This window comes from Malaclemys terrapin, chromosome 2 (genome assembly GCF_027887155.1).
Source record: "Malaclemys terrapin pileata isolate rMalTer1 chromosome 2, rMalTer1.hap1, whole genome shotgun sequence".
In the NCBI taxonomy this organism is placed as follows: Eukaryota; Metazoa; Chordata; order Testudines; family Emydidae; genus Malaclemys; species Malaclemys terrapin.
Window position 1 is genome coordinate 35,286,133 of NC_071506.1, and position 16,768 is coordinate 35,302,900.

General features: G+C 40.4%; 1 protein-coding gene across 1 annotated transcript in view; it reads right to left on the minus strand.

The window, feature by feature from the left end:
- RIMS2 (regulating synaptic membrane exocytosis 2) overlaps positions 1–16,768 on the minus strand; it is a 788,551-nt gene that overhangs the window by 68,385 nt on the left and 703,398 nt on the right. Inside the window, exon 26 of the mRNA XM_054018206.1 lies at positions 14,042–14,283. Coding sequence (XP_053874181.1) covers positions 14,042–14,283 — 242 coding nt within the window. The remainder of the gene's footprint in view (positions 1–14,041; positions 14,284–16,768) is intronic.

Consider the following 16,768-nt stretch of genomic DNA (forward strand, 5'->3'; position numbering starts at 1 on the left):
AGGGTCATCTAGTCTAGCCCCCAGTCAAGATGCAGGATTAGAAGTTAGCTAATAGAACAAATCTTTTCTATAGCTAACTTTTATAATAAAAGAAAATAAATAAATAATAAAAACTATTGCACTTTTAAGAAAAAAATATTGGTCCAGCAGGTACCAAGTTGAACTATGTCCATGGAACTCTTTGATTTGGCACCTCTGTTTGGAAGAAAGCATCAAGCTACACAGAACACAAAATGAACTCTAAGAATACCAATATTTTCCAGATTGCCAATTATGTAAATGCTTAGTTTGATATATTATATATATACACACACCTTGTTCAAAGATAAATCCTTTTATTTTCTTCCCACTCCCTTCAGAAAACATTCTTCTGGTATACCTGCATCTTCAACCCATGTATGGCATATGGAATGTCCTATATTTTACATGAGGGAAGGGCCTCCTATGGCTGATTGGCCTCAAAACCACTGTTGTACAACAATAGTTGGTCTTTTTTAAAGTCAACGTGAGTTTTGTATAAGTATAGAGTTAAGCATTGAGCTCTGAGCCATGTATTTCCTTTCAATGTAGGCATCCCTTATAGTGCAACCACTGAGAGACAAATATGCACCTATGTCCTGTTCAAAATTACTGGTAGGCATGAATCCATTAATTTCCTACTTTATTTCCTCTTTTTCTACTCCAGAGAGACACATCTTACTTGTAACTTTTTCTACTCACAGGTTAAAAAAATTAAATGAAATAAAAATCAACAACACGCGGCAGCGCTGGGGGCTCTAGCTGCCCCCAAATTTGCCTTAATCGCTCTATAGCCACCCCTCTCAGCAAAAAGGTCAAATGTTACGTAGAAGTGAGGGTGGTGTGCTTCTGCTCTGCTGCTGGTGGCAGCGTTACCTTCAGAGCTGGGTACCCGGCCAGCAGCTGCCGGTCTCTGGCCAGACACCCAGCTCTGAAGGCAGTGCCGCTGCCAGCAGCAGCTCAGAAGTAAGGGTGGCACGGTATGGTATGTGTGTATCTGTGTGTGAGTGTGTGTGTGTTATATGTATAGTACAGATCCCCCCAATTTTCTGTCTAGCTCACCTCAGCTCCCCACTGGAAAGAGGCTGGCACAGTTCCTACAATCACATATCTGAAAATATACAGGCAAAAATCCTGTCTTACTAGCCTTTGAACTTTGCTATTAAACAAGTATATGCTTTTATGATGGCACTCCCTCCATGTTTAGTAAAAGCTGATTACTCTTTTTGGTAACATTATTTATTATAATAATACTTTCTACCTGATAAAGGATCCAGGTCACATTTCACAAGTAAAAATTGGAAATTTAGGCCCTAATCTCTTATCCGTAGTTAAATTGATATTTCTTATTCTCAACATGTGTGGTTTATTTTGAAATTAACTCAGAATAAACTTTAGAAATACTTATAAAAGTGCAATATTATAAGCAAAAATAATTTACTAATCTTACCTATCTTTCTTCGGGAAAAAATAACTTTGTACAAATTCCTTTAAAGATTTCTTTAAGAATGTAAAAGGTACACAGTTAAAAAATCATGGGTAAATCCTCAGCCTTATATTATTGTACCAATGTTACCAACAACAGTTTAGATTATAAAATCCAATTTGCTTTTCCCTATCTAAACTCTGAGTTGGTTTTTTTTTTTAATTTCCCTCATTTTGGACAATGACAGTCAATTGAAATCAGACTCACTGTCAGTTTCAATGTTAGGATTGCTAACCTTGCAGGCGAGTAAGCAAACATTTGTTTAAAAACAACCATGTCAGCTGGAATTGGGGAAGGAAAAAACAAAGAAACATTTCTGATGTGCATTTGGTAAAAGCTTGATTTTACAAAATCTAAAGTTTGATATAAATTTGAGATGAGAAATTTAAGATCCCAGACATGACTGTGGCCAGTATTTGACGGATTCCCTTCAATTATTTCAATGATTGTGAAACAGGATCCAGATATACTGTACATTTTATTCAGGACAGATATCATCATAACTAAAAATATCAGAGCAACAACTACTATGCAGAGTCCAAATGCTCCAGTTTCCTGAAGTTTGGCATTATTAGCATGGAACGTTACAGTAAGATAAAATTCAGCTCAAACCTTCTCCCAATGCTTCATTGTTCCTAGGGTTCCTCTCTCTGGGTCCCTCATCCCACACTCTACATCCTCTTCATCTAAATAACCATTCCCACTTCCCTCATGCCCAAGTGCTGTAAATAAGATAAAATACATTTACATGTTTGACAAATTAAAATTGCAAAAGGCTTCTGTCTAGTTTTGCTAAGTTTGCATGCTGGGTCTCCAAAAAAAGCTCTGTAAAAGTAACCGACTATAATTGAAGTGCTTCTTTGCATGCACTACGTAGGACACAAAAGTAAGTCAGCCTTTTTCATTTGCAATGGATTGATCTTATTTTCCTTTATACAAACCAGTATTTCATTGGTATAATTTCATAAGTATCATTAAGACTTTCATAATTTAACAAGAATATTTATAAAAAGTAACACCTGTTTTGAAATGTTATGTCAGAACGGTAGTACTTTACACACCTCTTTCACTGGTGTAAATGATTACACAGGGTAGATGGCATCAGAAAAACAGATCCTCTTTCTCCAACTGGACTCTCACCACCTTCTACAGCTGCTGCCCCTTCTCAGTTGCATCTCAGCCACAACATGGCACACCTTCTACCTCTGACCTCCTTGGGTATGTGTCCGACCTACTTGCTACACTTGGGCGCCAATTCACTGTCACCAGCCCCACTTCTAGATTGCTGGCCTCCATATTGTTCCTCTCTGGCTCATTGCCTCAAATTCCCAAAATAATCTGTTTCTACCCTATGGACAGATTTTAAGGTCACTTCCAGAGAAAGTGAGATAAATCAAACACAGGGTGGGCTGTTTCTTGTAGCAGTGAGGTAGTATGGGACTCAAGGTTAAAGCCAGTCCCCACTCACCTTGTTTCTCCACTGTAAGATATCCTGTTTCATACCTTGGCCTGCACACATTAGCAGCCTTCTCACAACCCATCAAAATTAGCTAGTTCCCAAGTGTCATCCAACCATTAGCTCAGTTCCTAAGGGTTAAAGGAACTGCAAAACTTTGCAGTCTCTGTTTTGCATTGCTTGGTCACAAATCACATCAGGAAACTGGATGTTCCCTGTATATTCAGTAATATTAAATTTTTGTTAAATCTATTAACAGTCATGAAATAACACACTGCGAATTTGCACATTTGTACAAGTAAACAAAGTAACAAACTTTCTAAAAATAAATGGCAGTTATTCTTTAAGCACATATTGAAACCAGTTAAGTATACAAAGAAGTATCCTCCTCTGTTTGTCTTTGTATTTTCTGTACTGTCATCCACTTCCCTTTGGCTATTGTTCTATTTCCTTTTACACACGGGATAGTCTAGCATGGTTTCAGGTCTTATGTATATGTGCTCAAATGTCACTCATATTTCCTGCACATACAGTGCTGTGTCCTATGATCAAGTGAAAAGAAGGTCAGTGCTTACTAGTTGTTTCAGTCAGGTTAGCTCCCAGATCTCTTAGAACTGCCTGAGTCCTAATGCTGCAATGGTAAGTTACTTTTTATGAGCTTGGTCAGCAGGGTTAAGTAGGTTGGCAATTTATCATCTCCTAAGCATTGCAAGTTTGTGTTATTACTGCTCCCAGGATACCACAGCATTGCTTATCTAGGCTTTTGTTACATTTCAGATGGATTAGCGCCACACTCTCTTTGGAGTCCTTCCAGCCCAAAATATACACTAGCTACAACTGAACTGATTCAAACTGCCTATGCCAGGATTTGACTAAATAACTTCTCACGCTTTACTAGTATTGATAAATGTGCAGTAGCTTCTAGTTAAATACTTCATTAATTTTTAAATGTTTGTGAGCGTATTTAAGATATTACATTAACTCAATTAATCTGCTTTTAAAGAATTTACCATGCTTTACTGTGGTACCACATCTTGTCTGCTACTAATTTATCTGTTCATGAAGTTCATCATGACTATATGCAGAGCATATATGCCCCTGGCCTTCAAAATTTTCAGCTGTGGATAGTCAGCTGGATGACTATTTGTAGTTTTTAAATTAAATTTTTAACTTTAACTCATTTTAAACAAGCTGTAGCCTAAAATATTTATTTGTATTGTCTAGCTGAATTTTTGGACATGAGCAGGGGTTTCAGTGCTGGAAACTACAGTCCTGAACAGACACTTTCTTGCACAAAAGTCTAATTAAAGTGAATGGGATTCCACTCAGGAGTAAGGACTCACACTAGAAGACCCTTTGGGAAAATCAAGCCCTGTAACAGTATGTTGACTATTGCTCTGTCTAGGAACTTATAGTATTTCATATACCATGCTAGGTAAGAGATTCAGAGAACTCCTTTCTTATTAAACTAAAACAAGACCTACAAGTTATCTGAAACGGAGATATAATTCTCCACTTCTCTATAATGTGCACAACTGTACTACCCCAGCACAGCTAACTCTGGTCCTCTTGAAGAGATCACAAGGTGGGACAAGGAAGACCCTGTGAGAACACTACTATAACGGAGAAGCAGTGCACATGGCGGAACAGTAGCAATAATGTTAAAAGGCAACACTGTTAAATCTGTCTTTAACAAGAAAATTAAAAAAGGGGGTATTGAAATTAGGAATGAATGAAAATATTGCCTGTAGACAGGAGTTGGTAATGAAAAGTAGGTACAGTAATACTTGGAAAAAACTGAATACACACACACACACTCACAAAGCAGCAGGCCCAGACATTATGAATCCAGAGTTTTAAGATATTCGCTAATGAACTTACTAAACCATTGGCAAATGTCTTTGAAAACTTACAGAGAGTCAAGGTGATACTAGAGGACTGAAAAAAAATTAATGTTGGACCAATCTTTAAAAAGATACTAACTGATAAGTCTTACTTGAATCTCTAGTTAAACAATTACAAATATTCAGAGAAGTAATCTTCAAGGACAAAGGGACTGTTGGATTCTGAGTATGGCTGGTTGAAAATTATCCATCAATATTTTTGACATAAAATTGGGTTTTTCACTAAATGAAAATTTGCATGTAAAGGGTTTGATTTCTTTGAAAATATTTGATTATTTGTTTTCTTCATTTTTTGGCAGTTTTCAGAAAAAAAATCTGGTTTTATGTTTTTTTGGTGGGGACAAAAGGTAGAAATTTTCCATAGAAAAGTTCTGTTTGCAACCAGGTTTAATTCTGAGAGCCTCAACTCTGAAGTTTGTCAGTGTACTGAGCTTGTTAAAATCTCCCATAATACTTTGTATTTATGCTAAGTTTGTCGAAACTTACTACGAGATAAATTGTTGTAACCTTTGTTCTTTGTATATGCAGAATTTGTCTTAAGCAAGAAGTACATTCTGTTGAGGTTTGCCAAATATCAATTGTATGCTTGGTACAGTTAGTGTAGATGTCTCTCTGGCTGTGGTCTCCAAACTTTTCAGGGTCGCATCCCCTCCTTACTCATGTCCACACCACCACCCCCTCCCCGAGACGGGGCTGGGAGTGGGGCCACAGCTCGGAGCGGGGGAGGGGAACATAGACAAAGGTAAGTGGGCGGAAGCTGTGGCTGCAGCTGGGGGCAGGTAAGGGGCTGGGAGCAGGGCTGGGGCCAGGAACAGAGCCATGGCCCGGGGCCAACGCTAGGGGCAGGGCCAGGCCCTGGGGCCACAGCTGGGGCCACAGCAGAGCTGGAAGCTGAGCGAGGCTAGGTAGTGCTCCCTTGCTGCCCAGACCCACACCGCGCCCTCCAAATGTTCCTCTGTGCCCCTCTAGTGGGGTGCACCCGATAGTTTGGGGACCTCTGCTCTATGGTTTACTGACCTCTGGAATGTTGTATACAAAACCTAGATAAGAAAAGGTGTGTAAGGTCTATTGATTCTGTGGAATGTTCTAGCTATCACAAACAAGGGGAGTGTAAATATGAGCAAAATTGAGCTCATAACTTGGAACTGAGTGAAGATGTAACCACTATAAGGGTACGTCTTCACTTACCGGAGGGTCCGGCGGCAGGCAATCGATGTTCTGGGATCGATTTATCGCGTCTGGTTAAGACGCGATAAATCGATCCCGATCGATCCCGGAAGTGCTCGCCGTCGACACCGGTACTCCAGCTTGGCGAGAGGAGTACACGGCATCGACGGGGGAGCCTCCGTGCCGCGTCTGGACCCGCGGTAAGTTCGGACTAAGGTACTTCGAATTCAGCTACGTTATTAACGTAGCTGAATTTGCGTACCTTAGTCCGAAGTGGGGACTTAGTGGGGACCAGGACTAAGACTGCTCTCCAGATTGGTAACATATTGACCCTTCTGTATTATGCTGATTTTACTTTTGCTAAATAAATCCAGTGAGCCTGGTTATCTGACATCTTGACTCACTTACTATTGAACCCCAATAGCTGATAAGTGTACTGCCAGCATGTAAAGAGTATATATCACCACGGTATCTGTGAGTTTTTACAATGCTTCAACTAAATAATCAAAAATCCAAATAGGAGCAACAAAACACCATGGTCCTGATTTTAAGGGGTGCTTCAATGAGAGTTGTGTGCGCTACCATCCTGGAAAATTAGGTTCCATGTTGCCTGATGCCAACAATCCCATATCTTTTAATCTAACTAAGTCAAGTAGGAACTAGATTTACCTTAGTCAAACAGAAGATATTGGGGTCAATACTGGGCTAATTTGGTGAAAAAAAGTGGCCTGTGATATACAGGAGCTGAGACTAAATGATCTAATGGTCCTTTCTGCCTTTAGAATCTATGAACTCAAGATGTCATTGTTTGATCAGTGGGAAGGCCTATGGAAAAAGATGACAGCTCTTTCTAAATATGACCAGGGTTCATGCTTAATTGTATTTATGGATGATGCAAGTTTTAGAGGGCCAGGCCTAATAACAAAAATGTCCTGTTTCTAGCATCTAGGTGGGCACTGCATTCTCACCTACCCACAACTTCTGAGGAGAGAGCATGAGTCCAGCCAAGTAGTTACAAAGAGTGGATGATCAACGAAAGAGCCTCATATGACTGAAAGTAACACAGTCTAGGAGTAGATAGGATTCTTGAAAGGCCCAAGATTGTGGACCACATGGAGAAAGGCCAAGCAGATACTTGCAACTGATGGAGAAGCTATAGATTTTGCCAGGCCCTCAAAGCAATTTTCCCTGCCCATCAGCAACACCTCCAACTTTCCCATGCCAAGCTATAGCCAGCTGGCTTTCTTTCAACTTCTAACTTCTGCCAGGCATTGAGAAAGCCTAGAAATAACAGTGCCTAGGTCAGAATAGAAGAAACAGAATTGGGTGTTATCAGCATACAGATGACGCTGCAACCCATATTTTCTCAGTCTCCTTTGATGGATGTTGTAGAGGTGATAGGACTGATCTGTGCAGGACCTCACAGATGAAAACCCTTGTGTGGAGGAACTAGCAGTTACCCACCATCACTTTCAAGGAACAATCTGAAAGAAATGTGAAGAATCATTCTGTAACAATCTGTCCATACCAGGTAGGTCATAAAATATCAGCAATGATCAGTAGTGATGAAGGTAGCTAGAAGACCAGTTTGAGAGCCCTTATTGGCAACTGAGTACTCTCAGCACCTATCTGAAGGCATTCAGCTTCAGTAGGAGCAAGCACCTAGAGAATAACAAAACTGTAAACAAACAGCATTAGATGATAAAGGACAAACTGGTCAAAAGACCATACACAAAAGGTACCGTGTCAGTTGGGTGAAGAGGAGATATCCACTGGAATACATTTTTGGCTTTGTTTTATTTAAACTATGTATTAATGATATTGCAAAAGAGGTAACTAGCACATTGAACACTCAGAACACACGAACTTGGGAGGTACTGCAAGTACAAATGAGGACATAATAATAAGGGGACCTAGAGAGATGAGATATAAAGACAGAAGATAACAGAACTACTCGTGAGATGCAAACATTCATCCTAGGGAAAGTAATCTAACAGAGGTTCAGTGGGAGGCTGATATTTGGAAAGCAGTAAAGCAGAAGATAGCAAATTGGATATGAGCTTGCAATATGATATGTTGGCAAAAATTCAGTCTGAGTTTGGACTGTATACACAGAGGCATTGTGTCAAGGACTTGTTAGGAATAGTTCTTTTATATAGTAGTGAGTCTTTTAATAAAGCTAATGTTAAAATTATATAATACACAGGTTAAGGAAAGAGGGTCTGTACATTTGGGTATAGTGCTTATATTATTCAAAGTACAAAGGTTGGCTTAAACGTAATACAATATATACAGACAGTTCTAGGCCAATTCAACATCAGAAAAACATCAACAATAAGCTTACAAATAGTTACTAAGGGCATAGGAAGGGACTGATTTAGAATGAAAGACTCAATGAAGAACTCAAACTGTACAGCATAGCTAAATAATGATCACAAGTATTTGAAGGGTGTAAGTACCACGGGGAAGAGGAATTGTTTAGGTCTAGCACACTTTCATATGACCTATCGGGAAAACGTATGGTGCCTTGTTAGATAACTATTCTCTCCCCATTATTTCTTCCTCCTCCTTCCCCACATCTCCCATCCTCCAACTGGACAATCAGTCGAGGAAAGGAGAAGGCAATAGGAATAGTTCTGCACAAACCCAAATCCAATCTAGATTTACCATCCCAGGGGGTGGGAAAGTTTTTGTTATCATCATGACCAACGCTAGGGTTGCCAACTTTTTATCACACAAAATCAAACACATTTGCCCAGCCCCCTGCCCCGCCCCTTCTCTGAGGCCCTGCCCATGCCCTGCCCCTTCTGCAAGGCCCTGCCCCCACTCACTCCATCCCCCCCTCCCTCCATCGCTCACTCTTCCCTACCCTCACTCACTTTCATTAGGCTGGGGCAGGGGGTTGGAATGAGGGAGAGGGTATGGGCTCTGGGCTGGGGCCGGGGATGAGAGGTTTGGGGTGCAGGAGGGAGCTCCGGACTGGGACAGGGAATTGGGGAACAGGGGGGTGAGGGCTCTGGCTTGAGGTAGAGTCAGGAATGAGGGGTTTGGGGTATAGGAGGGGGCTGTGGGCTGGGTTAGGGGTTGGGGTGCGGTGGGAGTGAGGGCTCCGGCCAGGGATAAAAGGTTTGGGGTGCAGAAGGGGACTCTGGGCTGGGGCAAGGTGCGGAAGGGGGTGCGGAGTCCTGGCAGTGCTTCCTGCGGCTCTGAGGAAGCAACCACCAGGTCCCTGCAGCCTCTAGGTACATGGGTGCCAGGCGGCTCTGCATGGTGTGCGCTGCCTTCGTGCCCGCAGGTCCCGCCTGCTGCAGCTCCCTTTGGTTGCAGTTCGAGGCCAATGGGAGTTGCGGAACCGGCACCGGGACGGGGGCAGTGCATGGAGCCTCCCGGTTCCTGCCCACCCAGCGCATAGGGGCCGCAGACACCTGACAGCTAATTCCATGATCCATGCGGAGCTAGGGAAGGCAGGGAGCCTGCTGCGCTGCCGACTGGACTTTTAACGGCCCAGTCAGTAGTGCTGACCGAAGCAGCTAGGTGCCCTTTCGACCGGGCGTTCTAGTTGAAAACCGGACGTCTGGCAACACTAATCAATGCCCCTTCTGTTGAATGGGAGGGCCTGAAAATGGTGCATAAGTGAATTAGGCCTTTTCACTATGTGGAAAATTTAGTTGTCTGTTATAGGCATTTCCCACCGAAAAATGACAGTGAAAAAGAAAGATTAGATATTTCCTGAAAAACTCATAAACCTTGTCCACATGGGGAATTGGCCCTGTTATCAGCTAATGGAGGAGCTACATTAATGCAAATGCCTAATGTAGACAACTTACCGTGGCTTGACACCAGTGTGAATTCCACTAATGTACATTTCAGCTTGCTTTGTCTACACTTTGGGATGGCATCGAGCACCAATGTAGCCATGCCAATCAGTGGTTAAAATGTGGGCTAAATCCAACTTCAGATTTTGGGAAGTGGTACTCCACATGAGGGAATTAATTTCATTGTTATGAAGCACTCAGATACTATGGGGATGGATGTGGTATAAAGACGTAGATGACATCACACTTTGATTAGATAGAAACAATTCATTTATTCAAAATAGATAAATTGGAGACCAAGAAAAAACTGAATCGTCCTATTGTAAACTTAGTGCAACATCGCTATTACAAAATCATTGTAAATCTACTACAGGATCACTACGCTTTGTGGTGTCCTCTGATGTAGGTTGACAATCTCAGTGAAAAGGTCAAGGAACAAAGCTGCCTGTTGACAAATATGTCCTTTTATGACTGAAGGTGGATCTTTAGAATATGTCTGAAGTAGGGGAGTATGAAGAAGCATAGTCCCTGTGTTGTATTTGTTCTGTGGAGATAGGATCTTGGTTTCCAGTGCTGTCAAACTATCAAGATAGCACCCTTCAGAGTACTGAAAAATCACTTTAAAACTAAAAATAACAAAATGTTTAAAATCAAATTCAGTCCTCTCTGCTTGCTTTGCCTTCATGGCTGTACATCCTAGACCTGATCTATTTTAATGTTGCCCCCTGCCCTCTCCACTCAACCTACGATGTAGTTTTGACAACCTCAGACATCTCTGTGCCTTCTTCCATGCTTGGAATGCCCTTCTCCAACCTATTCATGAAGCCACCTGTCTTGCCAGATTCAAATCCTTCCTGAGTACTCACATCTGCTACAAAGCTTATTAGCACGCGCACAAACACACACACATACACACATACCCCAGAACCATAAAGATTATGATGTGTACATGCTTTATCGAGTAGCAATATGATATTGTTATTGTTTCCTTGCCCCCGTTTCTCCTCTCTTGTTGATCTGTTCACTCACTTGTTATGTCTTGGTGAATTAATCTTTTCAGGGCAGGGACTGTTTTCATGTGTATTTAACACAATTTTGGGGCTCAAAAATAAACAATAACAAAAACATTTGAATGCATTAAACAAATGTTAAAGATTAGAATACAGAGTACATTAAATTATTTATCCCTAGAGTCGAAATTTCCCAATTCCACATCTACTAACAACAAAGAATGCATTCAATTTGCCTGTAGCATGAAGTTAAATTCAAATGACAATAGAAATTAGCTCTTTTATGGGATTTTATGATGAATATACAGGCTGTTTGACTCATAGCCACAAAAACAGTCATGAGATTAACTCAGCTTTTTAAACAAAGCCACGTTCTGTCACAGTTTTTAGCCATTAAATATAAACAAAGACAACTACAACATATAACTGGGAGGCATCAGAAGGCAATTTTATAGTGACACTAACATACCGCTATGTAACGACTTAAATTTGCCAACATGTTTCGGACAGTAAAAGTTAAGTACTTGTAAGTGTGATGGTAATTTCAACAAATGCTGTGTTGTTATTTCATAATTGTTGTTTCAGCCTTGGCATACCAATTTAAGAGACACTTAGTTGACAGCTTAAGCATGATACCCGTTGAACTATGTTGGTATTGGTGGAAATTAATTTCCTACTCCCTTTATTTCAGGCAGTTTCTATATCATGATAGTGCTTTGCTATTTTAATTGTATCTATTACTTCCTTGTTATACTAAAATCTACTTACAAGTACTTTACAGCACGTTCAGTGTTTTGTCTATAGGTCTTATAGCCATTGTACAACTACACTAAATGACATGGCCCCAGTCTCAAGGAGCGTGTAGTCTAAAGACTGGAAAATGACCCAGTGGATAAAATAGATGGAACTTACAAGTACCTGTATGTAAATTAAATTTGAAAAGCTTAACACTCTGTTCTTAACTTAGGCCCTCACTCCATAAGGGGAAGAGCTGAGGAAAAGTCTGCCTGTCTGCCACTACTGTACTGACTTTAATTGGTTTTTCTCACAACTCTAATAGTGAAATGAATTTGTTTATATCTGTGAATTATTTAAAATACCACCTGCCTCTCAGTCCAGGAAAATCAATGGCAGTTAGGCTCCTACTTCAATGAGGCAACTCTGAAAATTGTACCCCTAGTTTTTGTTTAGAACTACAGGATACAAAATAGCGACAAACTGATTTTAAAAAGTAGTGATGGAGATACTGCATATTAAAAATATTATGCCACATAAATATCTCAACATGATATTTAGTCTGATCCCGTCTTACTTCTGACTCTTCTAAGAGAACAATGTATTATGAACTGAATGTCCACCCTGAAATCATTTGATGCCTCTCCTAGTAAGGGTATCCTGACAGACTATCCCTAATCATATAGCACCTTATTTTCAGCTCTGAAATCCACACACATCTGCACATTTACATTACAAGAACATTACTGCATGTGCAAATCCTTGATTTGCTTGCACACCATGTCTAGGTGGACATGCATCTAGCCATGGGCAAACTGCACACCCAGTTAGAGGTTTCCCAGAATTGTGCAAGGGAGAGCTTCCATAAGGTGGCATCAAGCCCTTTGTAACCCCATCCTTTCCCACTCAGGCATGTGAGCTTGGGGAAGAGAGAAAGAGCTGAAAGCTCTGCAGTTTCTGCAGCCAGAAACTAAGCTGGCAGGAGCCGAGACAACTAACTGCAGCAGGGACCTTAGGATGCTGATGATGTCACCAGTGTCTGACTGTTTTTACAGCTTTCACTCTGAATATTTTTTCCCTCTGATGATTGGGCTGTTTGGTACAACAGCCTCCCAACCCACACAGTCTCTTCATTAAACCTCACTCCATGCTCCTCTCCTCCCCCCCATTCTGTTTTTTTCCTATCCCCTCCCTTCATTGTCCCCTCTCAATTCCTTTGTTCTCCCTTTCTCAGTTCAACGAATCCCCTCCTAACAAAACACTACTCAAAAAAGTTTACAAACAAAACAATAAAAAATTGTGACACCTGGAAATCATTCCATTGTTCACTCTGTTTGTATGTTATATTTCTCCTCTCCTTCCCTTTGTCTGTAATTTCTGTTTAGATTATGAACTCTTCAGGGCAGGGACTGTCTCTAATTCATGTCTAAACAGTGCTTAGTACAATGGGGGCTTGATCTCAGTTGGGAATCCTAGGTGCTACCATAATACAAATAATAATAATTTCTCCAGGCACATATGAACAGAAGAGAGTGAGCTGTTTTTTATCGTATTTAGTATAAACCACATACCAACATAACATGCTACTTTTGTATGAATATTAATGAGCATACAATATACACTGCATACTATACACAGAGACACGTTTAAATATAAAATATCCAATTTCCTTTATAAGAAACATTAGTTTTACTCAATTTCCTTAATTGCTAATGACAGCTTTTCAGAGTGAATTATACATAAGTGATTTGTTTCCAGATGTAAGGCATGAAATAAACAAAGTACCTAACACTGATTCTGGATGTCCTGGTATTAAGTCAGAAAATAACTCTATCCCTGTTTATGTAGAACATTCAACATATTGAATTTTAACGAGTAAATGTAAAAAGCAATGAGGAAGATTTCTACCAATGACAAATATGTTTGCAAATTGAAAAGAAGGGAAGTACTGAGCAATAAAATAGTTATACTAATCCAATAAAATATAAGATACCATCTTGGTAATTAAAATTGTTTCACATCAAATAAATTTTGCATGTTCAAATGTGAGAAAAAGAGGACTGAAATATACAAAGAATGTTTATAACAAATGACAAACAATTCTGCAACTGAATTTCAGTGGTCCTTCACAAATCATTAATAACAATCCCCCAAACATAAGCATAACAGCTCACATTGGTTTCTGTTCGGAAAGGATTATTGCATTAGGTGTGCTCTAATAAGCATAAAAACACAAGCCACAGTCCAATCTGTAGGAGGATATTTGCTAAAGAAACAAATCAGTTTGGTAAATGTTCAGCCAGGTAAAAAGTTCCCACTCTCCTCTTCCCCCCTAGAATATTGTTAATTAGGCAACTTCAGCATTACATTCAAATGACTAAATTGTAATATATACATATTATGCATATTTAAATCACAAAGTATTGAAGGGAAAAAAATCTGATTCCTACCAGTTTGGCTGAGTTGAGAAGTGCTGCGGCTTTTTCGTGACAGACCCACAATCGCTACCATCTTTGCGCCGATGCTGGAGCGTCGTTTTTTGCCACTGGTGCCCACAGTGCCCACTGCTGTGTCAGACTGGCTGCCATCATTCTTCTCTAGCGTGTACATGTCCCCGCCGATGCTGGTGCTCTTAGTCATGTTCTTTCCTGAGGTGCCCATCTGTCTGCTTTGCATTTTGGATGTAAAGACACTGTCAGCCGATGGATGGACAAACAATGTAGACAACAGAAGAGTAAAAAGGGGAAGACAGAAAAGGAGAGGTTTCAGATGAAAAGTTTTGGGAGATTGTAGGGGCAAAGCAGCTAATTCACACAGGTGGGGTTTTGCTTTTGTTAGTGGTAGAGAGGAACAACTTTAATTGTCAAATTCCTGCTAGCACTTTATTGGTTTTCTCTCTTTAACCATATACTTCACTTGTTAAACTTTTTTTTTTAATTAAAAGACTTTCCTTCTATTTATGAAAGTTCTTAAAAGTACATTATCTATATATAGCATAATGATAATTACCATTTGTAAATGTAGGGAAAACATCAAATTACACACATCTGTTCCTCCGGTCTGCCACTAGGCAGATTCTGCAAATCAGTTAAGCAAAGATTGCCTAGGCCAGGCAAAAGAGGCAAAGCAAATAAAGCATCAAAAGAGTCATCTGTAATGTCATTTTTCAGAATCTAGTTCTGCAGAATCCCTGAGTAGATGAGTAGTTTTTTTGCACTAGATTCTCTTTCCTGAGTAGGCTCTTTCTTGATTCTAAAACTTATTTGCACTATATTGACATTTGTTTATATTATCTTATAATTGCAAGTGATCAGCCTCTCATATAGATCAGTGATTCCCAAACCATTTCACAGTGCAGACACCTTGGTAAGAAAGACTTGCTCATAGTCACTTTCCAATGATCATGAACAAGTTATTTCCCAGCCTCCCAGTCTTGATCCCTCACCTTCCCTGCAAGAACTATGGTGCACGATTACATGAAAAAGCAATATGAGGGCAGGATTAGAGAGACTAAATAAAAATGAGCTTGTTTCAACATGGTGGGCAGGGCTAATTGCTTATTTTCCTCCCCTGCATTTTGTATCTGTGCTGTGCCATACATTTATTAGAACCACCTTCCTATTGCTGTCTGCATCTCCCACTATACTGCTTAGGTGACACTGCAATTTGATTATCTCCTTATGTATGTTTGCTGCCACTACAACATAGTTGTCATCCACAAATTTATTATTTATGCTAAAGAAACGCTCAGAAAGACACAAAGTGGCTGCACAGCAGGGTGCAGATGGGTACTTCTTTTTGCTGGAGTCACAGGTGGGTGTTTATTTTTGTTTGTTTAGTTTACTTGGTCAAAAAATCCTCTGGAAACCCTAATAATCTGTGACTGGGGGACAACTAACATGAAGTATCACAACTTGAAAATTGGTAAATGACAAAGCAGTGTGACAGAAGCAGCTCCAGGCTCACCTATAAGTGTTCCATGAATCATGATGTGAGCGCTACATAGATCAGTGTTATACCATTTGGTGAAAAAGGACTGTCTGAGACGTATGATATGGACGGTTTGGGAAAAAGTTGAAGTCCTCACTTCAGAAAGACAGAAATATATGCAACACTTTACAGTACTGCACTTTTGTGTTACTTTGAGCCTGCTGCTACAAGGTCTCCATGTTGACTTCCATGGGAACTCCTTGCACAGGATTCGGCCCTTTATTAGTTTGATTTGGTATGGCACCTACTCTTGGAAACTCTGTTTTAGACACAGTGCTGGGTAGTAACAATAGAACAAAGTGGAATATTTTAGTGAGGCAAGGAAAATAATTAACACAATTTTGCTTACAAGTAGTGACGCCACGAAGATTAACAAAGGCTTTTTGTTTGTTTGTTTTGAACACAGAACTAAGATAGGGAGTGAGTGATTTCCGACAGCAGAGGGCTCCTGTGTTGCTTTTAGCCATAGTCCTATGTAGTCAATCCTCCTGGAGCTCCCGCTACTCAAGGAGAGTGGATCCACTTCGTGGGGATGCAGCATGTGCTCCCTATAGAGCCAGCCAGCTCTGTTGGTTAGTGCAGAGGAAGACTGGGGCCATAACCCTCCCTCTTACTGCCTTTGGGGTGAACACTGGGGCTGCAAATGTCCTCACCCCTACACAGGGTAATGCTGTGATTCTCTCACTTGTGCCTCTGCACAGGCAACAGCAGCCCTCAGGCCCATAGTTATTTTGTTCCACATCCATTTGAAAAAGCAGGGATGGTATCTTTGCTTCTTGCAATTTCCACAGTAGATGTTATGCTGTTATAAACATATTCATTGAGTCTATGCGGTGCCCTCCAGAGCACACACATTCTTCCATTATTATACACTCACACAAATATAGTTTCCACTGTACCGAGTGACTGAGTTTGTTCCCCCTCCCTGGAGAAGGAAAAAATCCAGCATGATCAAAGCAATTGGTACGTCAGTTCACATTACTGGAAGTCTGCTATTATGTTTGGGTACCTACTTTACAAGCTAATCTGCAGTAGTGGCCTGACTAGGCAACCCTGGGCACTATCTATAAATAGTAAAGTGCAAACATCTGGAAAAATACTGCATACTTGAATATGTTTAATTGTGAAAAAAAAAAAACAATTATGCTGACTTTCAGAGCAGATCTGCCTCTTCTATGCCTAGAGAT